This window comes from Pleurodeles waltl, chromosome 11 (genome assembly GCF_031143425.1).
Source record: "Pleurodeles waltl isolate 20211129_DDA chromosome 11, aPleWal1.hap1.20221129, whole genome shotgun sequence".
Taxonomy (NCBI): domain Eukaryota; kingdom Metazoa; phylum Chordata; class Amphibia; order Caudata; family Salamandridae; genus Pleurodeles; species Pleurodeles waltl.
Window position 1 is genome coordinate 228,707,986 of NC_090450.1, and position 26,604 is coordinate 228,734,589.

The 26,604-nt window shown below is 44.1% G+C and overlaps 1 protein-coding gene across 1 annotated transcript in view; it reads right to left on the minus strand.

Moving 5' to 3' along the window:
* Positions 1-26,604, minus strand: part of PLPBP (pyridoxal phosphate binding protein) — a 67,419-nt gene that overhangs the window by 36,653 nt on the left and 4,162 nt on the right. Inside the window, exons 2-3 of the mRNA XM_069213454.1 lie at positions 6,261-6,368; positions 661-696 (exon numbers count right to left, since the gene is read on the minus strand). Of these exons, the coding sequence (XP_069069555.1) occupies positions 661-696; positions 6,261-6,368 (144 nt within the window). The remainder of the gene's footprint in view (positions 1-660; positions 697-6,260; positions 6,369-26,604) is intronic.

Consider the following 26,604-nt stretch of genomic DNA (forward strand, 5'->3'; position numbering starts at 1 on the left):
CTGGTAAAATGAGCTGAAGGTTGATCCCGCTAGCACATATCGACTAGCTGATTCCTTTAACATATCTCTGCTTCACCCAGCTGCACAACTGCATTTTCATGCACAAATTAACCAATCACTCCATGACTTGCCTTCAATGTTTGTGTCCAACAGCCCCACCATAGAATCTGACCAAAGAGTACTTCTCTTCCAAAATCTGTATCTGCAGCTAATAATAATAATGAAACCACTCGCACCCAAACATTGTCACGGGCCTTGAAGCCAATGCATTGTTTATAGCTATATACCTGAAGCATTTTATGAACTGGAAAATATTATGTTCTAAAGACCTTCAGAACAGTTTCATCACCAAAATCTGCCCGGAACAAGGTCTACAACATCTTGGCTCTAAGAGCTTTCAGTCCTTCCACTGATTATGAAGGACTAAGTCACCCTTCCTGAAACAGGCAACCCTCATGCCACAGAATGGTTCCTGAGCATTTTACATGACCAACAGAAGAAAACTGTGCCACGTACGACAGGTACTGTTGGCTTTCAGCCCAGATGGTAGTTCAGAATTAAACCACAATTGGGTTTGATGCAAAATAGCAGGTTCTGCAGAAACTAGAATATTCATTGCACACATATATTAATAAGAAGAAAAAAAACTATTTCACCTACCTTCGAGTTTGATGCTTTCTCTAACAGTTCCTGCACCTGAAAAGAATGACAAAGAAAATGAATTAAAAACTACTGTTACTGTTATGAAATATATGAAAATATTTAAAGATGTATCTTTTCTAAAAGAAAAGTGAAGAAGATACCTCTCTAAGTGTTTACAAACAGACAAGGAAAAGCAACAGCTGCCATGGACATTGGTGTGCACAACATTTGTTTTGAAAGGTGGCAGTTAGGAAGACAAAGATGGCTGAGGAATACGCTACAAGAAGGGACCATGTTTTGGAAGTGGTAGAACTGATTTTCCTGTTGTGGTTTTCCTTTGAGTCCAGGGCTGCAGTATACTCTGCCAAGAAAGTCTGCTTATTAGGATCAGCCTGAGAGAGGCCTACTTTTCTACTGTACTGAGAATCGGGATGGGGGGTCAATAATATGTGATGCTTGAGTCAGCACAGAACCATTCTTCCCTCAGATCTTTGCTGTGGATGCAGGAAGGTGGACGGAGGGCGAGAAAGGATATCTAAAGCTGGATGACCGGTGCACCTCTCGCTGACCCAGGCCGACTGGGGTTGAAGAGACAAGGACCCTGTTCGTAACAACTATTAAGAACAGATTTTCGTAGCTGTAAGTAGGTGAAGTAGATTGGACAATCAGAAATCTGGGGAATTTCCCGAACGTTGGTACCAATGGGGCTTCTGTCACTTGCCATAACTTCCTGCAGACAGGGTCAGACAAATAAAAGGTCTTGAGCACTTTTTTATCCAGCCCAATACAAATAATAAAGCAAATGTGGTTGTGGCCAAGGGACATGGGTAAGGACCCTAGACACGGATGCTCTAGGGGAACTGGGGATATAGTGATCCAAAGGTCAAATGCTAAACTATAAATCCACGACACAAAATTATCCACATATATCTGGAGGTACCAAATATGAAATAACAGGTCCTTTGAACGCTAGTTGGCCAGGATGGCCACATGCTTGAAACAGAAAAGTGAAAGTAATTGATTGACATGTTATGGCACCAAGGCTTACGTTCTCCACTTTACCTCAACTAGAAGAGCCCATCCTAGTCAGACTTGTGAACTATTTACACAAACAGGGGGCTGCAATACCTATTCATGTGGATGTTGATGTGAGTTCCCCCCCAGGGCCTAAATAAATCTGCACATAAATTTAAATAAAATATGTTATTAATCCTGTAGCCAGTATTTGGTCTAGTGTCTTCTCCTGCAGCTATTTCCTATAAAGCTTCAGTAGCTGCCTTGATTTCAACCCTTAAAGGATACAAAAATAGAATTATTTTGTCTATCTTGTCACATGGAAGAGCTGGCCTTTCCACGACAGGAGAAACAACCAGCAGTTGAGTCAAGGTGGGGTAAAATTTGTTGGAAGTATATTAGATGTTCTACAATAATCCTGGAGATTATCTTGCGGAACAAATGTACTCGTAAGATTTCAAACATACAACTATGCGGCGCCAGATAACGTTAATTTCACAATAATATTCTCTCATTATCTACTTTATTCCATGGGAACAGTTCTGAAACTGGGGTCACCGATGCCTAGCCAGGGTATTCTTGACTTTAAAAAAAAACTAAATAATAATAGGAAATGAATAAAATAAATATACACAAAACAAGCAAAATGTTATGCTAATATAAGAAAATTTAAAATAGGAGGCTAAAAATTAAGTTGATACTTTTAGACTGATTTGTGAGAGCAGCACAACATAAACAAACAGGATCCAGTACGGATGATTGGAGGTCTCGCCTGAGTCCCTGGCATGCTCCAACAAAATGAGACTATGCATTAAGAGCAAAAATTGCACTGTTATGTGCTAGGGTCTTGTACATTGCTTCGGCTTTTAGAAACAAAAACAAATTTAGAAAAGCCCAAACATTCCCATTAAAATTCTAATTTTCTTTTGGAGTTTCCTTTTGTATGTGAATGAACTCAAATATTTCATAATTTGTTTTTTGTTTAGTGCTTTGTTGTATATTGTTTTGAGGGTTGAAATCGCAGAAGTTGCTTATGCTGGGTTCCCCATCTTCCATTTGTGAATAATTGGAGGTCCACAGAAGTCAAAAGATTAAGAATCAATGTCTTCAGAGTAGATGTGTTTTTCAACAACATACTTTGCACCTCCTTCGCTGTTCTCCGACCACATAATTAGCATTACCTTAGTGTTGAGAAACACGAAGGCACGCTTGAAGTTCCACAGATAAATTATTGAGAATGATCAGAAAGTCAGGCATACATAGGAGGGGCCCAGGGAAACTGACAGCCTGAAATGTGTATGTGATCCCTGTAGCATCACTGGATTCCATTAGCCACAGGGAAATTCTTGAGGCCACCACAATTGATTTCTCTGGAGAGTTCCAAGTAGAGCTCTTAGCAGATAAAACTTGTAAATCTTAAAAGAAAAAATAAATAAAGATTGGTCTCTCGCTAAAAAAGCGCTGCCTGTCAACCACTGTCCTGAAAAGAATGTTTAAAAAGACAGATGGACACCTCGTTTACGAGAAAAGGGTGGACTTTGAGTGGAAACTTTTGGCAAGAGAGAGACAACGTGGGGTTTGCATGTTAAACTAATGTGCATTTGCCTTATTGCTTCCTTAGTTTTTAATAAATAATGGGATCCATACTTGGAGAGTGGGATTGGAATGTGTGCATGTAGGAAAGTACCATCTTGCCTGGCATGTTACCCCCATATTTCACTATATGTATGTTGTTTTAGCCCTTGTGTCACTGGGATCCTGCCAGGCAGGACCCCAGTGCTCATAGTATGTTTCCTGTATGTGTTCCCTGTGCGGTGCCTAACTGTATCACTGAGGCTCTGCTAACCAGAACCTCTGTGTTTATGCTCTCTCTGCTTTCTAAATTTGTCACTGTAGGCTAGTGACTAAATATACCAATTCTCATTGGCACACTGGTACACCCATATAATTCCCTTGTATATGGTACTAAGGTACCCAGCGTATTTGGGTTCCAGGGGATCCCTATGGGCTGCAGCTTTTCTTTTGCCATCCATAGGGAGCTCGGACAATTCTTACACAGGTCTGCCACTGCAGCCTGAGTGAAATAACGTCCACGTTATTTCATAGCCATTTTTCACTGCACATAAATAACTATAAGTCACCTATATGTCTAACCTTCACCTGGTGAAGGTTGGGTGCCAAGTTACTTAGTGTGTGGGCACCCTGGCACTAGCCAAGGTGCCCCACATCGTTCAGGACAAATTCCCCGGACTTTGTGAGTGCGGGGACACCATTACACGTGTGCACTATACATAGGTCTCTACTATATATAGTGTCACAATGGTAACTCCGAACATGGCCATGTAACATGTCTAAGATCATGAAATTGTCACCCCAATACCATTCTGGTATCGGGGGGACAGTTCCATGATCCCCCGGGTCCCTAGCACAGAACCCGGGTACTGCCAAACTGCCTTTCCACTGCAGCTGCTGCTGCTGCCAACCCCTCAGACAGGATTCTGCCCTCCTGGGGTCCAGGCAGCCCTGGCCCACGAAGGCAGAGCAAAGGATTTCCTCTGAGAGAGGGAGTTACACCCTCTCCCTTTGGAAATAGGTGTGAAGGGCTGGGGAGGAGTAGCCTCCCTCAGCCACTGGAAATGCTTTGATGGGCACAGATGGTGCCCATCTCTGCATAAGCCAGTCTACACCGGTTCAGGGATCCCCCAGCCCTGCTCTGGCGCGAAACTGGACAAAGGAAAGGGGAGTGACCACTCCCCTGACCAGAACCTCCCAGGGGAGGTACCCAGAGCTCCTCCAGTGTGTCCCAGACCTCTGCCATCTTGGAAACAGAGGTGTTGGGGCACACTGGACAGCTCTGAGTGGCCAGTGCCAGCAGGTGACATCAGAGACCCCCTCTGATAGGCTCTTACCTTTCTTGGTAGCCTATCCCCCTTTCTTGGTAGCCAAACCTCCTTTTCTGGCTATTTAGGGTCTCTCCTCTGGGGAATTCTTCAGATAACGAATGCAGGAGCTCACCAGAGTTCCTCTGCATCTCCCTCTTCGACTTCTACCAAGGATCAACCGCTGACTGCTCCAGGACGCCTGCAAAACCGCAACTAAGTAGCAAGACGACTACCAGCAACATTGTAGCGCCTCATCCTGCCGGCTTTCTCGACTGTTTCCTGGTGGTGCATGCTCTGAGGGTCACCTGCCTTCCCCCTGCACTGGAAGCCAAGAAGAAATCTCCCGTGGGTCGACGGAATCTTCCCCTGCTAACGCAGGCACCAAAAGACTGCATCACCGGTCCTCTGGGTCCCCTCTCATCCTGACGAGCGTGGTCCCTGGAACACAGGAACTCGATCCAAGTGACCCTCCTACAGTCCAGTGATCGTTCAGTCCAAGTTTGGTGGAGGTAAGTCCTTGCCTCTCCAAGCTAGACTGCAAACCTGTGTACTGCGTGATTTGCAGCTGCTCCGGCTCCTGTGCACTCTTCCAGGATTTCCTTCGTGCACAGCCTAGCCTGGGTCCCCAGCACTCCATCCTGCAGTACTCAACCCTCTGAGTTGGCCTCTGGCGTCGCGGGACCCTCCTTTGTGACTCTGAGCCAGCTCCGGTTCACAAATCTTCCAAGTGCCTGATCGGGTACTTCTGCGGGTGCTGCCTGCTTCCGTGGGGGCTATCTGAGTTGCTAAACGCCCCTTCTGTCTCCTCCTCCAAGGGGCGACATTCTGGTCCTTCCTGGTCCCCAGCAGCACCCAAAAACCTCTACAGCAAACCTTGCAGCTAGCAAGGCTTGTTTGCGGTATAGTAGGAGCTTTGCATGTCTCCTAGTTCAGCCTAAGCTGCTTTGCCATAGCTACCTTCTATCCGCCTAGGCTGCTAGAAACACCTCTATTCTACTAATAAGGGATAACTGGACCTGGCACAGGGTGTAAGTACCACAGGGTTCCCACTATAAGCCAGGCCAGCCTCCTACAGTGCATAAATTTAATTAAAGACAAAATTAATTTAAGCTTTGATATGGGGGCATCCCTTGTGTGTATCTGAATTAATGTTTCTCTTAATACTAACAATGACAATGCAATCCTAATTAAACTGATTAGATAAATATTTACACAATATATCACCAATGGACAGATAAAAAGAGTCATGCCAAGATTTGTAAAAGGGTAACCAGAAAATTACGAGAATGTAGTTCAGAATGCAAGTGGTGACCAACTGCCTAAAGTTTTAGAGAACTTAGAAATGGTGAGCTATTACATACACACGTCAAAACATTAATTGTTAATTCCTAAAAGACTGACCATATGCACAATCACAATACTGACAAGGTAGTTTAGCCTTGCAATACTAATATATTTTACAAAGCCTTCATCTGCACAAAGGTGCATTGCCCATTCAGAGGTAGAGATTTATTTCAACTGTCTTGTGAAAGAATGGCAGACCAATAATTTCAATAAGACATTTAAGAGCATTCATGGTGGACAGGAGGTATATTCACTTAAGTAGTTTTCAAAAGGTGGAAAATTAATCAGAGTCATATATTAGGATTAAAACTTAACTAGCAAGTTAAGGGTGTTTACAACAACAATAGTAAAAGTGGATTTGAATTTAGAAGCACTTACATAGTTTTCACCAAAGTTCCGTTGTCCATGATTGTAGACATCAATCACCATGTCAACAGGTTTGGTTTTACTGACTGCTACAAGCCGGGGTTTTATAGCAGGTAAATGCTGCCAAAAGAGAAGACAGCAATAAGCAGATATTAAACTACATTTCGAAGATCAGCTTCCCTTAAGCTAGCACACTGATAAGCATATTGTCGACATAATCCTTGAAACCATCTAATTTTCAATCTCTCCCTTCTCTTTAAGTAGGACAAACAGAAACTTCTGCCTTGTGGAGAATTTTAAGCATGGTAACGTCAGTTTTAAATGTGATTCCTTAATTTACACACAGTTGTGTCCCGATACTCCAGAAAGCCCAAATGCTACGCTGTAACCTTTTCTATATTAATTTCACTTTTGGTCATTTGTGAGGAGTCATGTGCAGATGAGAGGCTGCTCAGGTGCTAGAAATTGGACCATATTGCTTTCAAGTCCAGTTTAGACAAAAATAAATAAACTGTGTAGCCTCCAACACCTCAACGTATTTTGAAAATAGCGGAGACCCCTTACATCACTGAGCTGGAATTCCAAGACATCTTTCAACAGGTAAGCTCAGCCATGCATCATCTACCTGTTATAGAAATCAAGCAACAATGGATTGGTTCAAATTGAGTTCAACTTTAGAATCAAACACTCTTAGTGGGCAGTTTATTGTTGAAAAAGGCAAGTTAGTATAGTAATATGATTTTCACTAAAGCGCAATAGAAACCTTATGCTGACTGATAGAGTGAAAACACGGGCCACAAGACATAAGTGATCTAGTATATGAATTGTGGTACTTCATCAGGACTTCTATTAATAGGCCTAGTTGATGGGAAACCTCAGAAAGTTCCAACACTTCCATTGTTGTTGGAATGACAGCCCCCAGTTACAAACAATTGCAAATCTAAATTCATGCTCATTAGTTGTTTTTTTAAATATTTAAATCTGTGTAGAAGCTTTTTGCTTACCATTTCGATCTCTGTGACCAGATGATGAACAGAAGCTAATCACCAACAGCACAACTGGTTTATACATTTCTCCTTAATGCTTGGAGGCTGCTTACTTGGTCTTTGTATTCTGAAGTCGGAGTGTGGAAATTATTCCTTCAGCAGCTCCATGCTGAACCAATCAGCATACACTAAATTCTTTCCTTCCCTTCTTCCCCTGAGCAGTGCTCTCTTCAACTTTAACTAAAGAGCTTCTACTTCTATACTGCACTAATGGCTGCCCCCAACTTCAGAACTTCCGCCATAGGGTACCTTACTTAAAGGTACCGTATCATCATAAGGATCACTGCCACAACTGTAGAGAACACTAGAGATAACAGACATTGGCCTCACTTAGATCGTCCTTGCATCCCATGGAAAAATGTTTTTATTAATTTGTTTGGATTGCATCCTTTGGCAGCTCCCAGTGTGTGTTATATTTCTCTAAGCATACAGTAGAGGTTGTTTAACCCCAGAGTTTACCTTCCTGGGGAAAGGAAGGCTAAAGCCGCAACAGCCACCCTTACAGTATTCTCACATTTGGTCAGGTCACTTTTAACATCTTGCTCTGCATGAGAAATTTAATAGACTCTGCTTATGATATAAAACCTATCTTTGAGGATAAATATCTTGCACCTCTACTCAAGTCATTATTAACCTCAAATTATTGGTAAGCACCCCTAATTATGGCTTTCCCATTCACAACCTTAGGTTAAGCAGCAATTCGTAATGGTGCCTTATCACTTGGTGCTCCTAGAATTTCAATAAAGCCGGCCAGCGTCTGAACAATAACTTACTCAATGGGAGGGGAGGTTTCTAGAATTCTCCTCTCCAGTTTGTTTAAAGAATATAAGGGGAGGAAGCTTTACAACTGGGACTAGAAGGAACTCATTCTGAGGTGGACGCTTTGCTCAGAAAATAATCCCATTGTGGGTAGTGGTCTCCCTCTGCCTCGGTTGCCAGGGTTCCACGACCTGAAGTTGGCAGACAAAGATATGATGTCGGTGTTAAGTCCCATGGTGATGCATTTTTAATTCTTATTTTTAGCTTTGCGGTGTGCATGAATGAATAGGTAGTCAATATAAATATATATATAATATTCATAGTTGAAGTTTTGCATTCTCCCTGTTTCAGTAATCATTATTCTACTGCTGTGATTATTTTAAGAATTACACATGTTGTTGCATTTGAAATAAAAGCTCATGTTATTCTTGCTGTGCACGAAACTTGGGGTGTACTTTAATAAATTCATTACTGAGACTAAGAGTGCTGCATTCTTTGCATTCCAATCACTTTGTTATCCTCTGAAGTAGAGCAGAACAAGTGACCATAAATTATGATAAATACCGTAAGATGTTTTGACCTTTCATCCAACACTATGTACTGGTAAATACTGGCCATTGCATTGAAAAAGGACGTAAAAGACATCCCTCAAACAGAGACACCAATTTGAGAATGTTAAGCAGCGATTTCATGTCCTTTGGAATATTTAGATAGAAAATCAGAATGTTAGACAAGAGAAGAACGCAGCCTATAGATCGATGTTAAATGTGACTGTACTCCCACATATTCCTATCAATCCTCCCCAAAATGTTAACTTGGTATCTGTAAGGAATACCATTGCTCAACTTTGATAGTTTGCCTAAGCAGCAAAGGGTCCTCAGAGCAAGAGCAAATGGAAGTGGTGCGTGAACTACAGATAACATAATTAAGATTGGAAAATTGGGAAAAAATGTGACAACATGTTTGCGGCAATTTTGCTAAAATAAAAAAATAAAATTAAATGAACAAATAAACAAATCTGTGCTCTTTCAGTGGGTGATGGAACAGTTTGAATCAACTCAGAAATGCTAATCATATTATTACGAAACGTCCAGGACTGTCCAAAGACACAGATTATGGTACTTAGGATTCAATGAGTAACTGTGCAGTAATCTCCAATTGAGTTAAGGTTCCTTTTGCAGTGAGGGGTTGGTTGATGCTAGTTCACTGGCAAGAGTTGACTCAAAAGCAGGCCCCATAAGGATCCATCTTGGCGATCTGCAAATTTAAATCAATGCTTCACTTTACAAATGCTGTGATTGATTATCACCCGTAAGGGTATCTGGGTGCTGAGGATGCAGTGTCTCCATCGAAAAGCCACATCTTGAGTTTGCTTCTGAAGTCCATCGGGGAGGGAGCTGTTCGGAGGTAGAGGCAGGCTGTTCCAGTGCTTAGCTGCTGTGTAGGAGACGGATCGGCCTCCGCTACGGCTGCAATGGATGTGAGTGGGGTGTGCAAGGTTAAGCATGGCGGAGCATAGTTGTCTTGCTTGGATGTGGAAGCTCAGTTCTGGATATGGAGCAGGTCGAGGTTCCTGAGGTGTGGGGTGATGCTTGAGCGCTTGGGGAGGTTGAGTAGGAGTTTAGCTGTGCTGTTCTGTAGAGTCTGGAGTCTTAAGTAGCTGGGAGAACACATCCGGCGTGGAGAGCATTGCCATAGTCGAGGCAGATGGTGACCAGGGCGTGCACGACTGTCTTTCTGGTGTCAGTAGGAATCCATTTGAAGATTGGGCAGAGCATACGGAGGATGTAGAAGTAGGAGGCGGCAAATTAGTTTACTTGTGGATTCATGGATAGTTGGCAGTAGAGGATGATACAGATGTTTGTTGTGTGATCAGATGGAGTGGGCATTGGTCCTAGTTCTGCTGGTCACCAGCTGTAGTCCCATACTGAGGTGTTCTTCTTGAAAATCAGGTCTTCTGTTTTGTCGGTGTTTAGATTTAGGCAGCTGTTTTTCATCCATGTTGCTATGTTGGTCATGGCATTGCGGAAGGGGGCTTTGGCGTTGGGAGGGTCTTCAGTGAGTGACCGGATTAGCTGAGTGTCATTGGTGTAGGAGACTATACTGAGTCCGTACGATTTGACAATGTTTGCGAGGAGAATCATGTAGATGTTGAACAGGGTAAGGCGGCGGGAAGATATTTGGGGTACGCCACAGGTGATTTTTCATGGATATTTCCTTGACGATTATGCCGATGCTCCTGCCATGTTTGCTAATGCGGTCTCAATGTATCTGTCAACACCAGGGCAGTGGGTGCTCTATTGGCGACTAGAATGCAAAAACCCAGCACTCTCAAAACAACGTAATTTATGCATTGTGCTGATATGTTGTTGTTTAACCTTTTGCATTGCAGAGTTCAATCCTGAAGACTTATTTTTAATGTGCTTACAAATGCTGTTCATTTGCAATGTATTGCTGCAGGCTTTCAGAGTGTGTTAGGGTGTGGTCCCTTTCCAGGGGCTTCTAGAGACTTTCCCTGCAACATGCCTGGGTGTGGTTGTGGGCTGGGCCAAGACTCTATAAAAAGGAGCCAGACCTGCTCCAGGTGCTCACTATTCAGAGGTCCCGGTGCAGAGCAGCAGCTACTTCCTGAGCTCCTGTCCTGGTGGCCTATTTGATCTTCCAGACATCTGACTTTCATTCTTCATTTGGAGATCCTTGTTCTGGGCGGTAAGATGGTGGTTGGGCTGGCCTCCCGACGCCGTTATCGAGAACTCTCATGTTCTTGGGCCTAATTCTTTTATGATTTGACAGAGTACTTTGCACGTGTGAAATATGCGCTTGAGTGTTTGTGACATTTGCAGGGTGACTTGCGAATCGGCAAGACGCGTGATTCGTTTCATTATAATTTAATCTTGTTATTCATTGCACGCTACCATTTCTTGACATTTGCATGGTGGCTTAAGAATCAGCAAGACGCGCGATTCGTTTAATGATGATTTGACTTTGATGTTCATTGCATACAATCATTTCTTGGCATTTTACATGGTGGCTTAAGAATCGGCAAAAGATGCGCGATTCGTTTCATTGTACTTTGATCTTGTTCATTGTGAGCTGTTATTTCTTGGAATTTACATCGTGGTTTACGAATCGGCAAGACGCACGATTCGTTTAATGATGATTTGACTTTGATGTTCATTGCATACAATCATTTCTTGGCATTTTACATGGTGGCTTAAGAATCGGCAAAAGATGCGCGATTCGTTTCATTGTACTTTTATCTTGTTCATTGTGAGCTGTTATTTCTTGGAATTTACATCGTGGTTTACGAATCGGCAAGACGCACGATTCGTTTAATGATGATTTGACTTTGATATTCATTGCGTACTATCATTTCTTGGCATTTTACATGTTGACACTCGAATCGGCAAGACCTACGATTCTCTCCTCGAGTTTAATTCATGTTGTTTATTGTATGCCACTATTCTAAGATATTTATCATGTAATATTCGAGTTGACAACTTATGTGATTTGTTTTCCTGAATCCATATTGTGTTATTCATGGTGCACATTCCTTTTATGGTGTTTAATATATATATATAAAAAAAAAATCTACAATATGCGCAATTCGTGTTGAAACATTTTAAGAGTACACAGAAGATCAGAGTTTCTAGATGCAATATTATATGGTTCTAGTATGCATTCTCAAAAAAGGATTTATATGACTGGTTTAAAATTTAGTCAGAATGTTTTTCTGATTCTCATGTAAAGGAAAGTACTTGAATAAGAAAGTTTTCATTTAATCCATCTGGATTCCCTTACAGGTATCTGGCCATCTTGAAACTTAGTCATTTTAAACTTAATTCTTAGATTGTTCATGTTTTCAGAATGACTATGCTTAGAATCAGTCTAGTATTGATTTCCGGAGATATAATTTTCATATTGTGTGTTCTAACCTTTTTCTTACTACAGGTCTCCTTCCCAGCTGTTTCCCTTCCTAATCCCTCTTCCCCTCTTGAACTCTCTTAGCCTCTGTGATTTATCTATCAGAGTCTTGGAGCTGTTCAGTGGTGGACGTGTTGGGAACGTGGACAGACCCCGAGGATCTGGTGACTCTGACAGTATCATGTAGCCGTCGGGGTGGCTGTGGCAATGTCGGGGTTTGAGGAGGGTGTTATGTTTCAGTAATGAAGGTGATGTCAGGTTGTGGGTGGCGATGGTGCCCCAGATTTCTGTAGCATGTTTGCATAAGGAACTGGCTTTTAACAGGGTTCACTGGAGTGGTGCTTGGTTGCTCATAGTCTTCTGTGTGGGTGCAGTGTAGGCGTTAGTGTGTGCCTGCATTGTGGAGAAATGGCAGTGTAGGCAGCCGCAAAGTCTCTGGTTGAGCGTGGGGAGAACGTGAAGCAGCTGTTGATGGGGTGTCCGACGTTCAGGGCCTGGAGCTCCTTGGTGGTGTAGCTTGGGGGGGGGGGGGTTCGGGGAGTACCAGGGGTCCTGACACTGGGCGTGGTCCAGGCACAGACGGTCTTGCCTTTGGCTTGCTGGCGGCATGACCACTGCGCATGTCTGCTGCGGCCTCCAACATATGTCCTGGGAGGTGAGAGGGGCAAGGGTGGGAGGCAAGAGGGCAAGAGCGGCAGTGGCACGAAGGAGGAGTCGGCAGAGGCATCATCAGATGCAATCAGGCTCAGGAATGTGGGCAGAGCTGTTGCAATCAGGTTCAGGAATGCAGGCGGAGCTGTCAGCAGCAGCCAGGAGGGCTGCAGAGCTGCTAGGGAGCTGCGACTGGCCCAGTGGGTCCGGCACTTTTCACTGAGACCGCGCTGCAGCCTCCATTTGATGTCCTGGGAGGGGCCGAGGCAGGAAGGTGTGAGCAGCAGTGGCTCAAAGGAGGTATTGTCAGAGGCGTCAGCAGACGCAATCAGCCTCAGGAATGTGGCTGGAGCTCACACAATTAGGCTCAGGACTGCGGGTGGAGCTGTCACAATCTTGCTCAGGAATGCGGACAGAGCTGTCAGTGGCAGGCAGGAGGGCTGTGGAGCAGCTGGGGAGCTGTGACTGGCCCAATCTGCGCTGTGGCATCCATTATATGTCCTGAAAAGAGGGAGGGGGCAGGTTGGGAGGCATCGGCAGAAGACGCAATCAGGCTCAGGAATGCAGGCTTTGTTGTCGCAATCAGGTTCAGGAATGCTGGTGGAGCGGTCAGCGGCAGACAGGAGGCCTTGGAGCATCTGGGGAACTGTGACAGGCCCAAGGGTCAGGCACTTCTCACCGAGATCCCGCTGCATTCTCCATTATATGTTCTGGGATGTCGGAGGACCCGGGGTGGGAAGCATGAAGGCGGAAGCAACAGTGGTGTGAAGGAAGCATTGGCAGGGGTATCAGCAGACGCAATCAGGCTCAGGAATGCAGGCAGAGCTGTTGCAATGAGGCTCAGGAATGCAGGAGGAGCAGTCGCAATCAGGCTCAGGAATGCGGGCAGAGCTGTTGCAATCAGGCAGGGGGGCCGTGAAGCAGCTGGGGAGCTGTGACTGGCCCAGTGGGTCAGGCGCATCTTTAAAAATTGAAAAATGAAGTTCAGAACTAAGTCAGCTGAAGCCAGCCAGTTTCAGTCTCCTTGAACAGGAGCCCCTTCTGATTTCAGGCTATTGCCAGTCCCAGATTGCTCTGGTTTCTCAGGACAAGAATCAGCAGGCAGGTTATGTGCAGCAGGTAGGAACTCCCCAAACCCACAGCACCCTTGATTTGAAGCAATTTTCACTTTTAGGAAGGGACTTTGCTGGAAAGGTGTACACCCCATGTCAGGAAACTGGCTCTACCAGATCTGGAAATAAATTCTTTAGGCAGAAATGTAAATCTAAGCAGTAGACAACTGTACCCACAAGTCCTGCAGGTATACAGGATTTGTTTTTCTATCTCTTCAGTAAAGGATTCTTTCTTTTTAATCTCCAAGAAGGTTCTCTATTGGCAGTGGATCAAACGTGTGTTTTAAAGGGTAAATCATTTATATTGTTCTTGGTTCCAAAACCAGTCCTAGCACAACCCCTACACTTTTCCGTCATACTTAGATAATAGTGTGATCAATGTCCTGGTTTAGGATGATGCCTTGGGACACAAAATATTTATTTACTGGTGCTCTGTATATTAAATTATGAAGGGGGGTGCATTAAATATTCATGAGGGTGGGAACATGCTTCACCAATCTGAATCATTCCTCTAGATCATGTATACTTCCATTTCCCTCCTAATTCAGCCTCCTGAACAAAAAAAGAAAAACAAAACTCTCCCCTAGCTGTTCCAGGGCCAAGCCTCATGCACAGCAGAAGATCAGACAGACTAGCTTTTGCTACTCTTTGGGGGTGAGGTGTTAGAGGTAGCACCCACACATAGTTGTTTTTCTTGACATGTACACAGTAATCCCTCCCTCTCCTTTTCCAAACACAACAGTGTAGTAAACTAGGTGAGTGCATTAGCCTAGAAAGATATTAAATCATATCTCAAGAATGGCAAACGTGTACATATAACTGCAACCTAATGAATATCTTTTCAGTCTGGATGATTTGTAGACTGAAAATTTGGTTACAATAGCACTTGTAATTCAAACATGATATGTTACATTTCTTTTACAGGGGAACATCGGCACCTTACTGGCTGAAACAATTGGATTCTAAGCATACAGGTTTTAATTTTAGAAGTGTATGATATCTTAATCTATCTCTACCACATATGTGTAATTTTGGCAGCTGAGTAGACCAGCACACAGCTGGTTGACTAAAGTGAGAGTCCTGGCAATTTAGAAAAAGATACTGTATTCTGTTTAAACAACAGACATTGTGGGGGATGTCCAGAAACAAAAAAAGAGAGAAGACATCAAAAAGATGTGAAACCTCACAGTTACAATTCCAACTTCTGAACAAAAAACCAAAGGTTGCCATGCACCTTTCCAGAGGGTAAGACAGAACAACAATTCTATTCTCTCAACAAATGGAATACGCCTTGTTTCCAAATTACTCTAACATGGCACTGTACTTAGCCTGATATGGGAAGGTAAGGAAGATAAAAGAACCCTTCGTGAGGCAGCTATGCCAACTCCTGAGCGCTCTAGTACAGACTGAGGGGACAGAGGCAAAGGAAGGTGGCAAGAAAACACACCATGAAACTGGAACACGTGCTTCTAGCATAGAGCCTGAAAGCATTGCAGGATATCGGACATTATTTGGGGGGGAATGGGGACTTGGGGCTTGCCCGACCTCCCCAGGGGCTGGTTGGGCATTGGTGATGCAATCCACGATGCAGATTAATGTCACTGGTGGGTGGTCTGTAAGGGGTGGAGTTAACAGGAGGGTTTATAAGTAGTGGGCAGGGTGTGGGAGGCCTCTTTGGATGCTACCACACCCAGGAATTCAGGGCATGGTTATTAGCAGTCAATTTAGATCTAGGTAAGCCAAAGTCATTAAAGTTGGTTTGGTTTCCATTTGTGGTTTGGAGTGGGTATTTTTTGTTGTTATGGTTCAGGCAAATAGGGTTGTCCAGGCTTTGAAGGTTTTACAGCAGGAGTGTATGGAAGACCTCTTGCAAGAGGGTGTCCTTAAACAGGCATTGGTGAGTCTAAAACTACATAAAAGGGTGTCGGCCAAAAGGGTGGTTGCAGCAGTAATCACATGCATGTCGCCATCTACTAACCATAAAAAATGCCATCAAAGGAGTTCAGCACAGAAGCGGGCGTGCTCCTCAACTGAGCCGTCCGTTGCTGTGGATTCCTTTGTCTGGGGCTGGGAAAATAGTGCAGCATGGTGGCTCAAGATTGGGGCGTCACTGGGCAGGAGGGTGGCCACAGCAGAGGCCCGAGTAAGGTGACACCTGTGCACCATTTGAGGGCCAATGAATTGTGTGCACATGTGCATACATCAGGCGGCAATTTCACTGATGAAGGACAAGCTGCACTGAATAACGAGGCAGCGCCTGAGCACGGTGGAGTGCTGCATGATGTCAGTTATTAAAGGCCGTATGGAGCCATGGAAGTTGGACATCTGAAAATTGTTATCGACTCAGATGAAGAAAAGAAAGCACATCAAGTCATGCCCATAAGCAAAGAGCGTTTTTATCAGTTGCAAAAGGTTGCAATGGGGGGGAAGGAAGGCAAATTAATTCAAGTGGTACTTACAATGTTTAGCCCCATGACTCATAAAGTACAGAGGGGGGGAGGTGGAAAATAATGCCATGTTACAGCTTAGCAGTGGGCATCAGGTGGGTATTAGAGTGGGCATTAGAGTGGGCAAAAATGTTTTTTGTGAGCCGGATTTAATGAATTTTTCCTTTGTGGATAAGGTGCATAGGGTAGAAGCAGGTCAGGATTATGAGGGATTTTTTCAGCCCAGGACAGCTGGCATGCAGGTTGGGAGTGGCAACTTTTCTGGGCTGAGCAGCTTAGAGGCGAAGGCTTTGTTACACCAACAGGTTATAAGCGCAGAGCAGGTAAGAATGCCGGTGAGGGTTGGTGCACCCCCTTAACATCGGTCTGAAATGAGGGCAAGCTCTGAAGCAACTTGCCTGATGTCGCTGGAGTATGTTGGGGCTGCTGCAGAGGCGATTGGAGGAGCGGACATCATCGAGCAACCATCTACCAGCCAGAGCATGGATGGCATGCTGTAAATTGTTGGGTTGGACGAGGAGATTTTAGACGAGGAAGGGGAGGTGGAAGAGGGTGAAATAGTGGATGAGGTTGACAACATTAATATGGGAAAAGGCACAGAAGTTGGGAGTGGGTCTTTTTCTAATGAGAGGAGGTGTATTATGTGTGTTACAGAAGGCGGTTCCAAAGACGGTCTAGCACAATCGAACGGGAGGAAGAGAGGAGAAGAAACACGTCTATCCCTAGATGTCAAAGAAAGGGCATTTCGAGAGTAAAGGGGGGGGGGGGAGAAAACTTCCATTATTGGTCTAGTGTCTGTCGCAGTTGGGAATAGTTCTGGTACAACTTAATTGATGTAATTACGCGCTTTGGGAGGTAAGGACAAGTGTATTCAGGCAATTTTTGAAGGCGATATAGATACTGACGAAAAGGTTACACATTTGGATGACAAGCAAGCTAGTTCTTCGTCTGGTAAGTTAGACTCAGAGGCCACGGGTGGCTCCCTAGCTGACAACGCAGATAAGACAGAAAGCGAAGCATCTGGGGCCAAATTTCCATACATGGGAGTGTCGATGCTGTTGGGGGCACATCTCACTCAACAAGTGAAGGATAAGATTTGCAAAGAGGAATTTGTGGACGTGTTTAAGTTATTACACAGAGAGGTACAAGCTGAAGAAGGTTCTAAAGAAGACGAGTGGGAGTTGGCTTTTGGGCATAAAGTGCCTACTACTATAGAAAATTGGACTTCAGGTTTCTTCATATTTGCAAGTGTTTATCGTGAGTGTCATCTGGAGTGATGTGTTGCTCTTTTTAAATACATGGATGTGGTCCATAGAGCCCAGATGGATTACAGGGTTTTGGCTGGTTTCGGTATGATGAGGAATTTAGGGCCAGGTTGGCAATCAATCCAGAGAAAGAATGGGGTAAAATTTGCAATGAGTTGTGGATGCAATGGCTTTGTGCAGAAAAAAAAAATTCCATTCGTACACACTGCTAGCGGCTTGCCCTTACAATACAAACACTTTCAGGGTAGGGAACTTGGCAAGAGGGCAATTTCCCCAAAATGGGTCATGCTGGTCCTTTAATGGAGGAGCATGTATCCAACGCCAATGTAAACGTATGCACGATTGCTCCAACTGTGGGTGAAAACACTAATTGCTTCAGTGCTTTGGGGGGAGTACATTGGGGCTGGCAAGGCAACTCAGGTAGAGGTGGGGACAGGGGCAGGGGACAGATGTAGCAAGTGGTGAGAAAAGGGCCCTGCTTCTATTAAGTTGGAAATTTTGAGTTACTGGTTGCAGTTTTATCCTTGGGAGGAAGCCAAGTCTTTGTATTGGGGTTTGTCGAAGGTCTTTGTTGTGCTATCAAGGTCCTACGATGCGCAGATGGGCAAAGAATTTGAAGTCTGCTTTAGAAAAACCTGATGTGGTATGAGCCAAGCTTAAGGAGAAACTGGAGCAAGGTAGAACGTAGGGAGATTTGAATTTTGGCCTCTAACCAACTCGACTATTTCACTACTGGAGTGGTCCTAAGAAGCAGGAGGGCAAATTTGGGCATATTCACCATTTGACATGGCCTTTGGGTGAGTCTATAAATGATTTAATCGACAAGAGGATTCCATGGTACATTATGCATCAGTGGACAAAGCCATTGCCTTGGTGCGGGTTGGGAGAGTATGGGGCGGTGATGACAAATTCAGACATTCAATCTGCATTTCGACTATTGCTGGTTCATCTGGAAGATTTTTCCTTGTTGGGTTTACAGCTTAATGATACTATTTTCATGGGTAGGATGTTGCCTATAAGTTGCTCTGTGTCCTTTTCACTTTTTGAAATTTTAGTTCCTTTTTACAATGTTTTTTTTAAATATCAGAGTGGTTTTCATCATGTTACTCACTACCTACATGATTTCTTTCTGGTGGGGTGTAGAAGTTCCATAGAATGTCAGAGAGCTTTGGAGAGTTTCCAGTCTGCCATGAAGAATTTGGGGGTACCGTTAGCTCTGGAGAAAACAGAATGCCCCATCACTTGTTTTAGTTTTTGGGGTATTGAGTTGGATTCCATGAAGATAGACATACAATTGCTATTTGATAAGGTCAAAAAATTGATTTCTCTTTTGGAGGCAGCAGTGTGCAAACCAAAGCTGGAGTTAAGGCAGGTAAGATCCTTGTTGGGCCACTTGAATTTTGCTTGTCAGGTGGTGAGAGTGGATCTGGCTTATTGTCGAAGACTGGGTTTGCAGTGAAAGGAGCAGTTTTGGCACACCATCGTATACAGCTCCGAGCTAGTATTAAGGTTGACCTGAAAATGTATTTTTCTTTTCTCAAGGAGTTTAATGGAGTCACTATGTGGACGGATGCTGTGGATTGGTTTTGGCAGATGCAATTTTTTTCTGATGCCTCTGCCGCACATGGCTTTGGTGTTTTTTGGGACAGCCACTGGGCCACAGAGACCTGACCCGAGACATGAAAGACAGCACAATATATTACTTTTTGGAGTTCTTCTCTCTAAGAGTTGCTTTAACATTATGGGATTTACAAGTTGGCCAACAGGCGTGTTGTTTTCAATGTTGACAACCAGACGGTTGTTAATCTGGTGAGTTTCCAGAAAGCGCGTGATAAGAATGTTTCAAGTATTTGAGGCTCTTTTTGCTGAATTATTTGAGATCTAACATACTGTTTAAAGCCAGATATGTGCCGGGTGTAATTAATGATATTGCTGATGCACTATCTTGTTCACAGTGGCTGAGATTCTTTGGGATGGCGCCGGAAGCGGATGCACAGAAGAAAGCTATGCCACGGGCACTTTGGGAGCTGGGAATCTGAAGATTTTATAGTTGATCCAACAGTCTATTGCCACATCTACTCAAAAGAGTTATGCTAAGGCCTGGCCCAAATTTATTCAGTCAGGTGAAGTTAGGAGGGTAGATGGTCCTTTAGTTTTATCAGACAGGTGTGAAGATCCTCTACATTTCATTCAGAAGGAAATTGATGCAGGGCTGTCTGCATTTACACTATCAAATAAGATTTCAGGAATCGCCTATGGTAAGTATTTTTGGGGATCAGACCCAATGGAGGGAGAGATTTGTAGATAAACTGTTGCAGGTTGGGATAGGGAGGTGGGAGAAAGGGTAGATAGAAGGCACCCCATTACAGTTTATCTATTGCAGGACATTGTATTGGTTCTAAAAAGAGTTTGTTTTTCCCCTTGGGAAGTTGCACTAATTTCATTATGTATGTCATGGCTATACCATGGTGCATTCAAGGTGTCTGAGTTGTTGGGTTCAAATGGAAAGGGTGGATTGTTGCGTTCCAACGTTAGTAATGTTGGAGGATGTATTAAGCTTTGGTTGGCCACTTCAAAAAATGACTAGTTGGCTAGGGGTCAGGATGTACTTTTGAGGGAAACAGCTTCCCCATCTCGTCCCTTACTTGTTGAGTTTCATTGCTTCTTTTTTGTCTCGTGATTCGATATATGTATTCACGAGTACGGTTCATATCTGACCTCTTTTCAGCTAATTTCTGTTCTCTGGAAAATGCTGGGTAAGTTGGGCATATCCCTCAAGGACTTTGGAACCCATTCATTTCATTCTGGGGCTGCCACAGATGCAAAGAGGGCAGGAAATTCTGATAAAGTCATTATGAACACAGGACGTTGAAAGTCCCAATAATTTAAGCGTTACATTAGACCGACTTCTCCTAAACTTTGCTAGGTTGCTGCTTGTTTTATGATGTTTTTTGTTTCTTGAGTTAATTCTGTTTTTACTTTTCAGGTTGTGTTTTGGGTCCGGACAGTGCAAGTTCTCCAAATCTGGATAATGGGGCACTCCTTCATTCATTGGGCAGTGAAGCATGTTGATTTTTGGCATTTTGGTTGGCAGTTGGCTTTGAATGCGGCCAGAGGGAAAATATGGTGGGGGGGGTGAAAGCGGGGTGAGATGGGGCGAGTTGTTCAGTGTGCTCTCTAAAAATTGGCAAGGGTTTTTGTCCTGATTTGTTGGTATTGCACCTTGGGGAGAATGATCTAGTGTCATTATCAGGCATTGGCTTATTGTAGGCCATGAAGTTGGACTTGCTTAGACTGAGGGAAAGATGGTTAGGAACTCATCCTGTGGACAGAATTGGTGCGAATCGTATTCAAGAGGAGCACGTCATTTTTTCAGAATTGAGAAACAGCGCAGGAAGGTCAATAGTGGAATGAGGGGATTTTTTAGAGGGCAGGATATTTCAGCTTTACAGCATGTCGAAATAGTTCATTTTGATTTGTCCTTTTACAGGCAGGATGGTGTACATTTGACTTTCTTGGGTAATGTGTTCTACTTACTAGAGCTTAGATTGAGGATTGTTGATCTCTTAGATGAGTGGCTATGGGAGACTTAAGTACATCAAGTTACCTGGTTCACATAAGGTGTGTGGTGGGCAGGAAAACACCTGTGGGTTTTCCTTGCTGGCGGATTTTAAAGCCATTTCTTGTTTGCGACGGGGGTTACAGAAGTAGAACATTAAGGGGTCAGGGATTTTGAGAAGGACCAAAGGGATGGAGGGGCAAGGGTAGCAACATACGTTGAAAGCCAGGGCAGAGGAATACTGGATTTTTGGGTACAAGGTTGGGATGGGAAGGGGCATTGCTGGCGCGTAAGTTTTATTAGAGGATGGGATTGGGATCTAGGAGGTGTTAATATATTAGTGAGGACTGTCTTAGTTTTATAAAGCTTAATACCAATGTTGATTGTAGTTGCCAGACCTGTTCCATTAAAGCAGCCTTTTACCCCTTAATTCTTGTGAGAGTGTGTAGTTTTGCACCATTTTCACCTAATCCAACAGTGACAGAAAATGTCGCTATTGCCTTACATCAATAGCACTGCCAAGCTGCTCCCAAACATACTGCAGATATATCGTGGATGAAGAAAACTCAATTCTAGGTCAGGACCGGAGGCTCAGATTATACTTCTCTTTCTTTTACTGGAATTTTCATAAGTCAAACAACATAAGTAAACATTATAAACTGCAATAACCATGAACAAGTATAATCCCATCACATGCCCCAATCACCATGGAGTATTGTGACCTATAAATACTGATCATCCCAAACTTGTGTCCTCTTTCATTGCTGCTGCGCAGTCTGATAAGTACTCTGCGTTACTTTGTGTGTGTGAAGCTGGGTGTTTATACTGTTACCTTTGAGGGTTAGCGAAGCAATTCAGCACGCTCCTCTTGCCGAGCACGTCTCTCGCACTGATTATCACAGCGCTCACATGACTTCAGCCATACGTGCTTTCTTGCCTCAGTGGAGCAGGAGCGGGGAGCAGACGCGTTCATTCTTCTATTGTTCTATGAGCGCAGTGCTCTTTTTATTGCTGTGCTACTAAGCAAGCCAGCAAACACAAGTTTCTTTCGGTCTATGCTCATCTCTGCCTCACCCTTGCCTCAGATACGGACTCTTCACTTTTTTGCCTCCCCTTGTGATGCCTTGTTGCTTGAAGCTCAGGGTTTTAATTGAATTGATTAGGCCCTGCCTAGAGTGACCCAGGCAGCTCCCTCCACACCCTATTTGAGGCCTTTTTTAATTAGCCTGGCAGAGGAATCACTCCCCCTTGATCTCTCTTCCTAGGCCTTAGGCTATACTAATATTTCTACAAGAGAATGGCTCAGTGGGACCCCTATGGGGCAGAAGGGGAATACTACCCATATGAAGCCAACAATCAGTTGGAATTAAATTTGGTGGAAGCACCGGATTGCAGAGTTCCACAGCCAGTGAATGACGTCCTGGTCAGGGTCCCTTTACAGGGCAACTGCTAGACTACGCACACAACCGAGGATGGATGCATGGTCGCCCAGTTGGGGAAGATCCTCCCCACTTGGGCAAAAGTAACACGGCCACAAAAACCCTCCCTGAGAGTCACTCAGAGGCCTTTGAAACACTACGCCACAAAAGAGCTAACAAACATGATTATAGCGCTTCCAAACCTCCAGAGGAACGTGACTTACAGGCCTCATCGGATACCTTTGAAGGGAGGGACTCCTCATCCTCTGATCCAGATAACAGAAAACCAGGCCCCAGCAAAAAAGGTCAAATAGTCTGTTCCCAGAGCCCCTAAGGTTCTCACTGTTGAACCCAGAGATATTTCATCCTAGGTCTTCAAATTGGGCACCTCCCCCGGAGGTAGCGAAGTACGTACTGTCACATATTTGAAAGGTGGTCCGAGCAGGTACAGGGATGTGGAATTCCTATGCCCGACGCCCGGGACATCTTGTTTGGGGTCAAGGGCAACAAGTTTTTATGTTTACTTTGTCCTTGGGACAAGTAGGCCCAACCCCCTGCAGCACAAACCCTTTGGCTGCCTGTTTACAGAGAGTTGAACTCTCTGCAGTTGAGGTAATGTGTTTCCAAAAGATAATGCTGTTCGAACTTGTATTTATGGTTCATTATTTGAAAGCCTTCATTATTAGGGTGCGTGCTGTAAATAAATGTTTTAAGGTCACACTTCACTACTGACGTTTGTTCCAGTACAAAAAAAAACATGTACACACATAGTTGAAAAGTTTAGGCTAAAAGCCTAAGTATAATGCTCCCAGAATGCTCTCTGATTATATGCAAATGAAGTGTCATTTAGTAAAATGTGTTGATGCATGCTAGTATTTCCCAAAAATATTTCTAATGGAAAATCAGTGTAACCATTTTCAACACGATTATGGGAAGCATGAAAATAAACAAACACTGACAAAGCCAACTGATCTGACTTATTTTTATAAGTATTTTAGTTTCATCAATGCGTGTCTTGTTTTGACATGGCTTTTGTAACACTTTATTGTTGGAGCTACCAGGCCCTCAACATTGTAACAAACATTGGCAAAACCCCCCCAAAAAGTTTTTGAACTCTTAAAGCACACGTTGCCACCAGCGGCACAAAAAAGGCCCCGCAGCCGCCCTCCAGGGGGCCCCATCAGCACAGCACCTGCCCTGAGTGAGTCTGGAGAGGGGGCTCCTCCATGTTCTTTGCAAAGGGGCACCCTCCAGTTTCGTTACGTCACTGATTGCCACTGTAGTTCCTGACACTGAACAAAACTACTTTGTGTGGCAATATGCTCCTTGTGGAAGAGAAGAATGCGATCACTCACAGTAAAGCCAGCCGAAAGAGAGAGAAATAGAAGTTTAATAAAAACAAAATGTCTTTGTTAATGCGACGTGCAAAAAGCACATTGCGATGCACAAGCCCAGTTTTGCGATTCAGTAACCTGGTTACCGAATCACAAAACGGGTTTGCGACTCGCAATTAGTAAGGGGTGTTCCCTTCCTAATTGCAACTCACAGTGCAATGTAGGATTGTTTTGTGAACGCGGGCGCAAACCAATCGCAGTTTGCACCTATTTCAAATGAGTGCTAACACTTTTGCAAAAGGGAAGGGATCCCCATGGGACCCCTTTCCCATTGTGAATGTCACTAAACATTTTTTCAGAGCAAGCAGTGGTCCTGTGGACCACTGCCTGCTCTGAAAAAATGAAACTAAAACGTTTCATTTTTCGTTTTTGTTATGCATCTCGTTTTCCTTTAAGGAAAACGGGCTGCATTACAAAAAAAAACAAAAAAAAATGCTTTATTGAAAAGCAGTCACAGACATGGTCGTCTGCTGTCTCCAGCAGGCCACCATTCGTGAGGGGGTCGCAAATTGCGACCCACCTCATGACTATTCATGATGTGGGCATTTGCGAAGCCCTGGCGAATCACAGATGGTGTCAAGGACACCATCCTACATTCGGATTTGCGACTCGCAATTTGCAGGTCACAAATCTGAACCTACCTACTTGTGGCCCCAAATTCTTAAAGAAAGTCACAAAAGTGCACCCATGGTATATGTCGTACCCCTATAAAATATTTGTGAACTGTATTTTAGCGTGGGTAAATACGATGTGTAGATTTTCTCATTTGCAAGTTCATTTTCCCTCCAGCCACTTTCTTCCCAACCCTGGAAGAAGTTCTAATTCTGCCATTGTCAGGAGTATATGTCCAACCTTTCTTATTATGGGAAAATATTAGAGAGAAGCTGGTAAAAATCTTTAAAACATGCAAGTTAGTAGGTTTGCAGACTCAAAGGCATTCCAGCCCTGGAACTATTGCTTACTGCTTCCTCCAGCCCCAGTATGCAGATCTGCAGAAAGGTGGCAAAATAAGGAAATTGCTACAGTAGGGATTGAAACTCCAAGTATTCAAGCCCTACTATGGTAGTAGCCCTGGCATAATCAGAGAGGCTATTAATTGCTGCCATAATTTGTCGCCACACTACATGGCACCAAAGGGACAAGTAGATCTTTTTATAGGACAAGTAGATTTGAGAAGCAACCTGTCCCCTGGACAAGTAGATATTTTAATAAATTCCACACCCCTGAGGTATCAAAGTGGAATGCCCAGACCAGACTAGGAGGGCAAATTCGCAGACACTACTGAAGTCACCACCACTATGGTCACCTTTATGAAACAAATATGCTAAAGACACCAAAAAAAGACCTTGACAGGGCAACTGCCTAGACAAACTCCTAGACATGTCTGGACCACTAGCCAAAATCCTCGAGTTAGCCTACCTAGCTAATAATTCTAACACCTCAATTGATACTGATGTTCTTATTGGTTGGGCGCAAAGAGTCATATGCCAACTCAATAATACAAATTGCGCCATTTCCACTGAACACAGACGTTCGATATTGATGCAGACTGACACCAAACTTAATGATCTAGCATCTTCTGAGGTGGGACTGATTGCAGAGGGACTTCTATTTGCTAGTCCTTTCGTGAAGGAACTAACAAGATTCTGCTCCACTGTTTCCACCCTTGATAAGGCCCAAAGGTCCCTAAAGAAAGTTTTCAAGCAAGGCCCTTTTGTCAGGGCCGGATGCTATAGAGGGTGCGTTCCCGGCCAAGGCTCTCTCTCAAGCCCTTTGCATACATATTACCCCAGAGGGAGAGGAGGTTGGCAGTGCGACTCCTCGGAATCCACTTTTTACCCTACACGAGCCAGGGGTGGCCGGTCCCTCTTCAGACTGGGCTCCCGCAGAGGAAAACAAGGAGCTATCCAAGACTCAGGATACTCGGGTAAGAATTATTCACTATGGAGTGGTTACTTTAGGGGGCATTGTGGGATTATTTCTAAACAATTGGAGATATATTACCGGCGACACTTGGGTGCTAGAGACGGTTCACGGTGTCAAACTGGAGTTTTACAGTACTCCCAGGAAGCGCAACACTCCTCGACAGATGTATATTTCCCAAATATAAGAGTCTTTTATAGACGCAGAAATTCAGGCTTTGGTTTACAAAGGTGCGGTTTGCTTATTCAAGCCTCATCAGCAAGGTTTCGTCAGCCCGATTTTCTGGTACAAAAGAAGGGTGAGTCCATTGTCTTGTCCTAAACCTGAAGGGCTTCAACACTTGCATTCTGCACAGACACTTCAAAATGGAGGGAATCCACATGCTAAAAGATATTTTACTGGAGGGTAACTGGATGGTTTGTTTGGACCTCAAAAACGTTTATCTAGCAGTGCCCAGTTTCCCCCCCCTCACAGGAGGTTCCTACAATTCCAATAGTGAGGACACTGCCTGGAATTCAAGGCTTTCCCGTTCGGGCTGTCATCAGCCCTGTGGTGTTTTTCCAAGCTGATGTGACCTGTAGTAGAGTCCCTCAGAGCGCGCGGGGTTCGTCTGATCATTTATCTATACGATCTCCTGTTGATGGCACAGGATCCCTAGACTCTGAGGATCCATCTCTCTTGGGCCATCCAACTATTACAGGAGTTTCTCAATGCCCAAAAATCCTAGCTTCAACCTTCCCAGAGGATACATTTTATTGGGTTTCAAATAGACTCAGTACTATCCCTCTTACTCCTACCAGCCCCAAGATTTGCACTATCAAGAGAGAATTGAGGTCTGCATTATCCAGACTATATCCT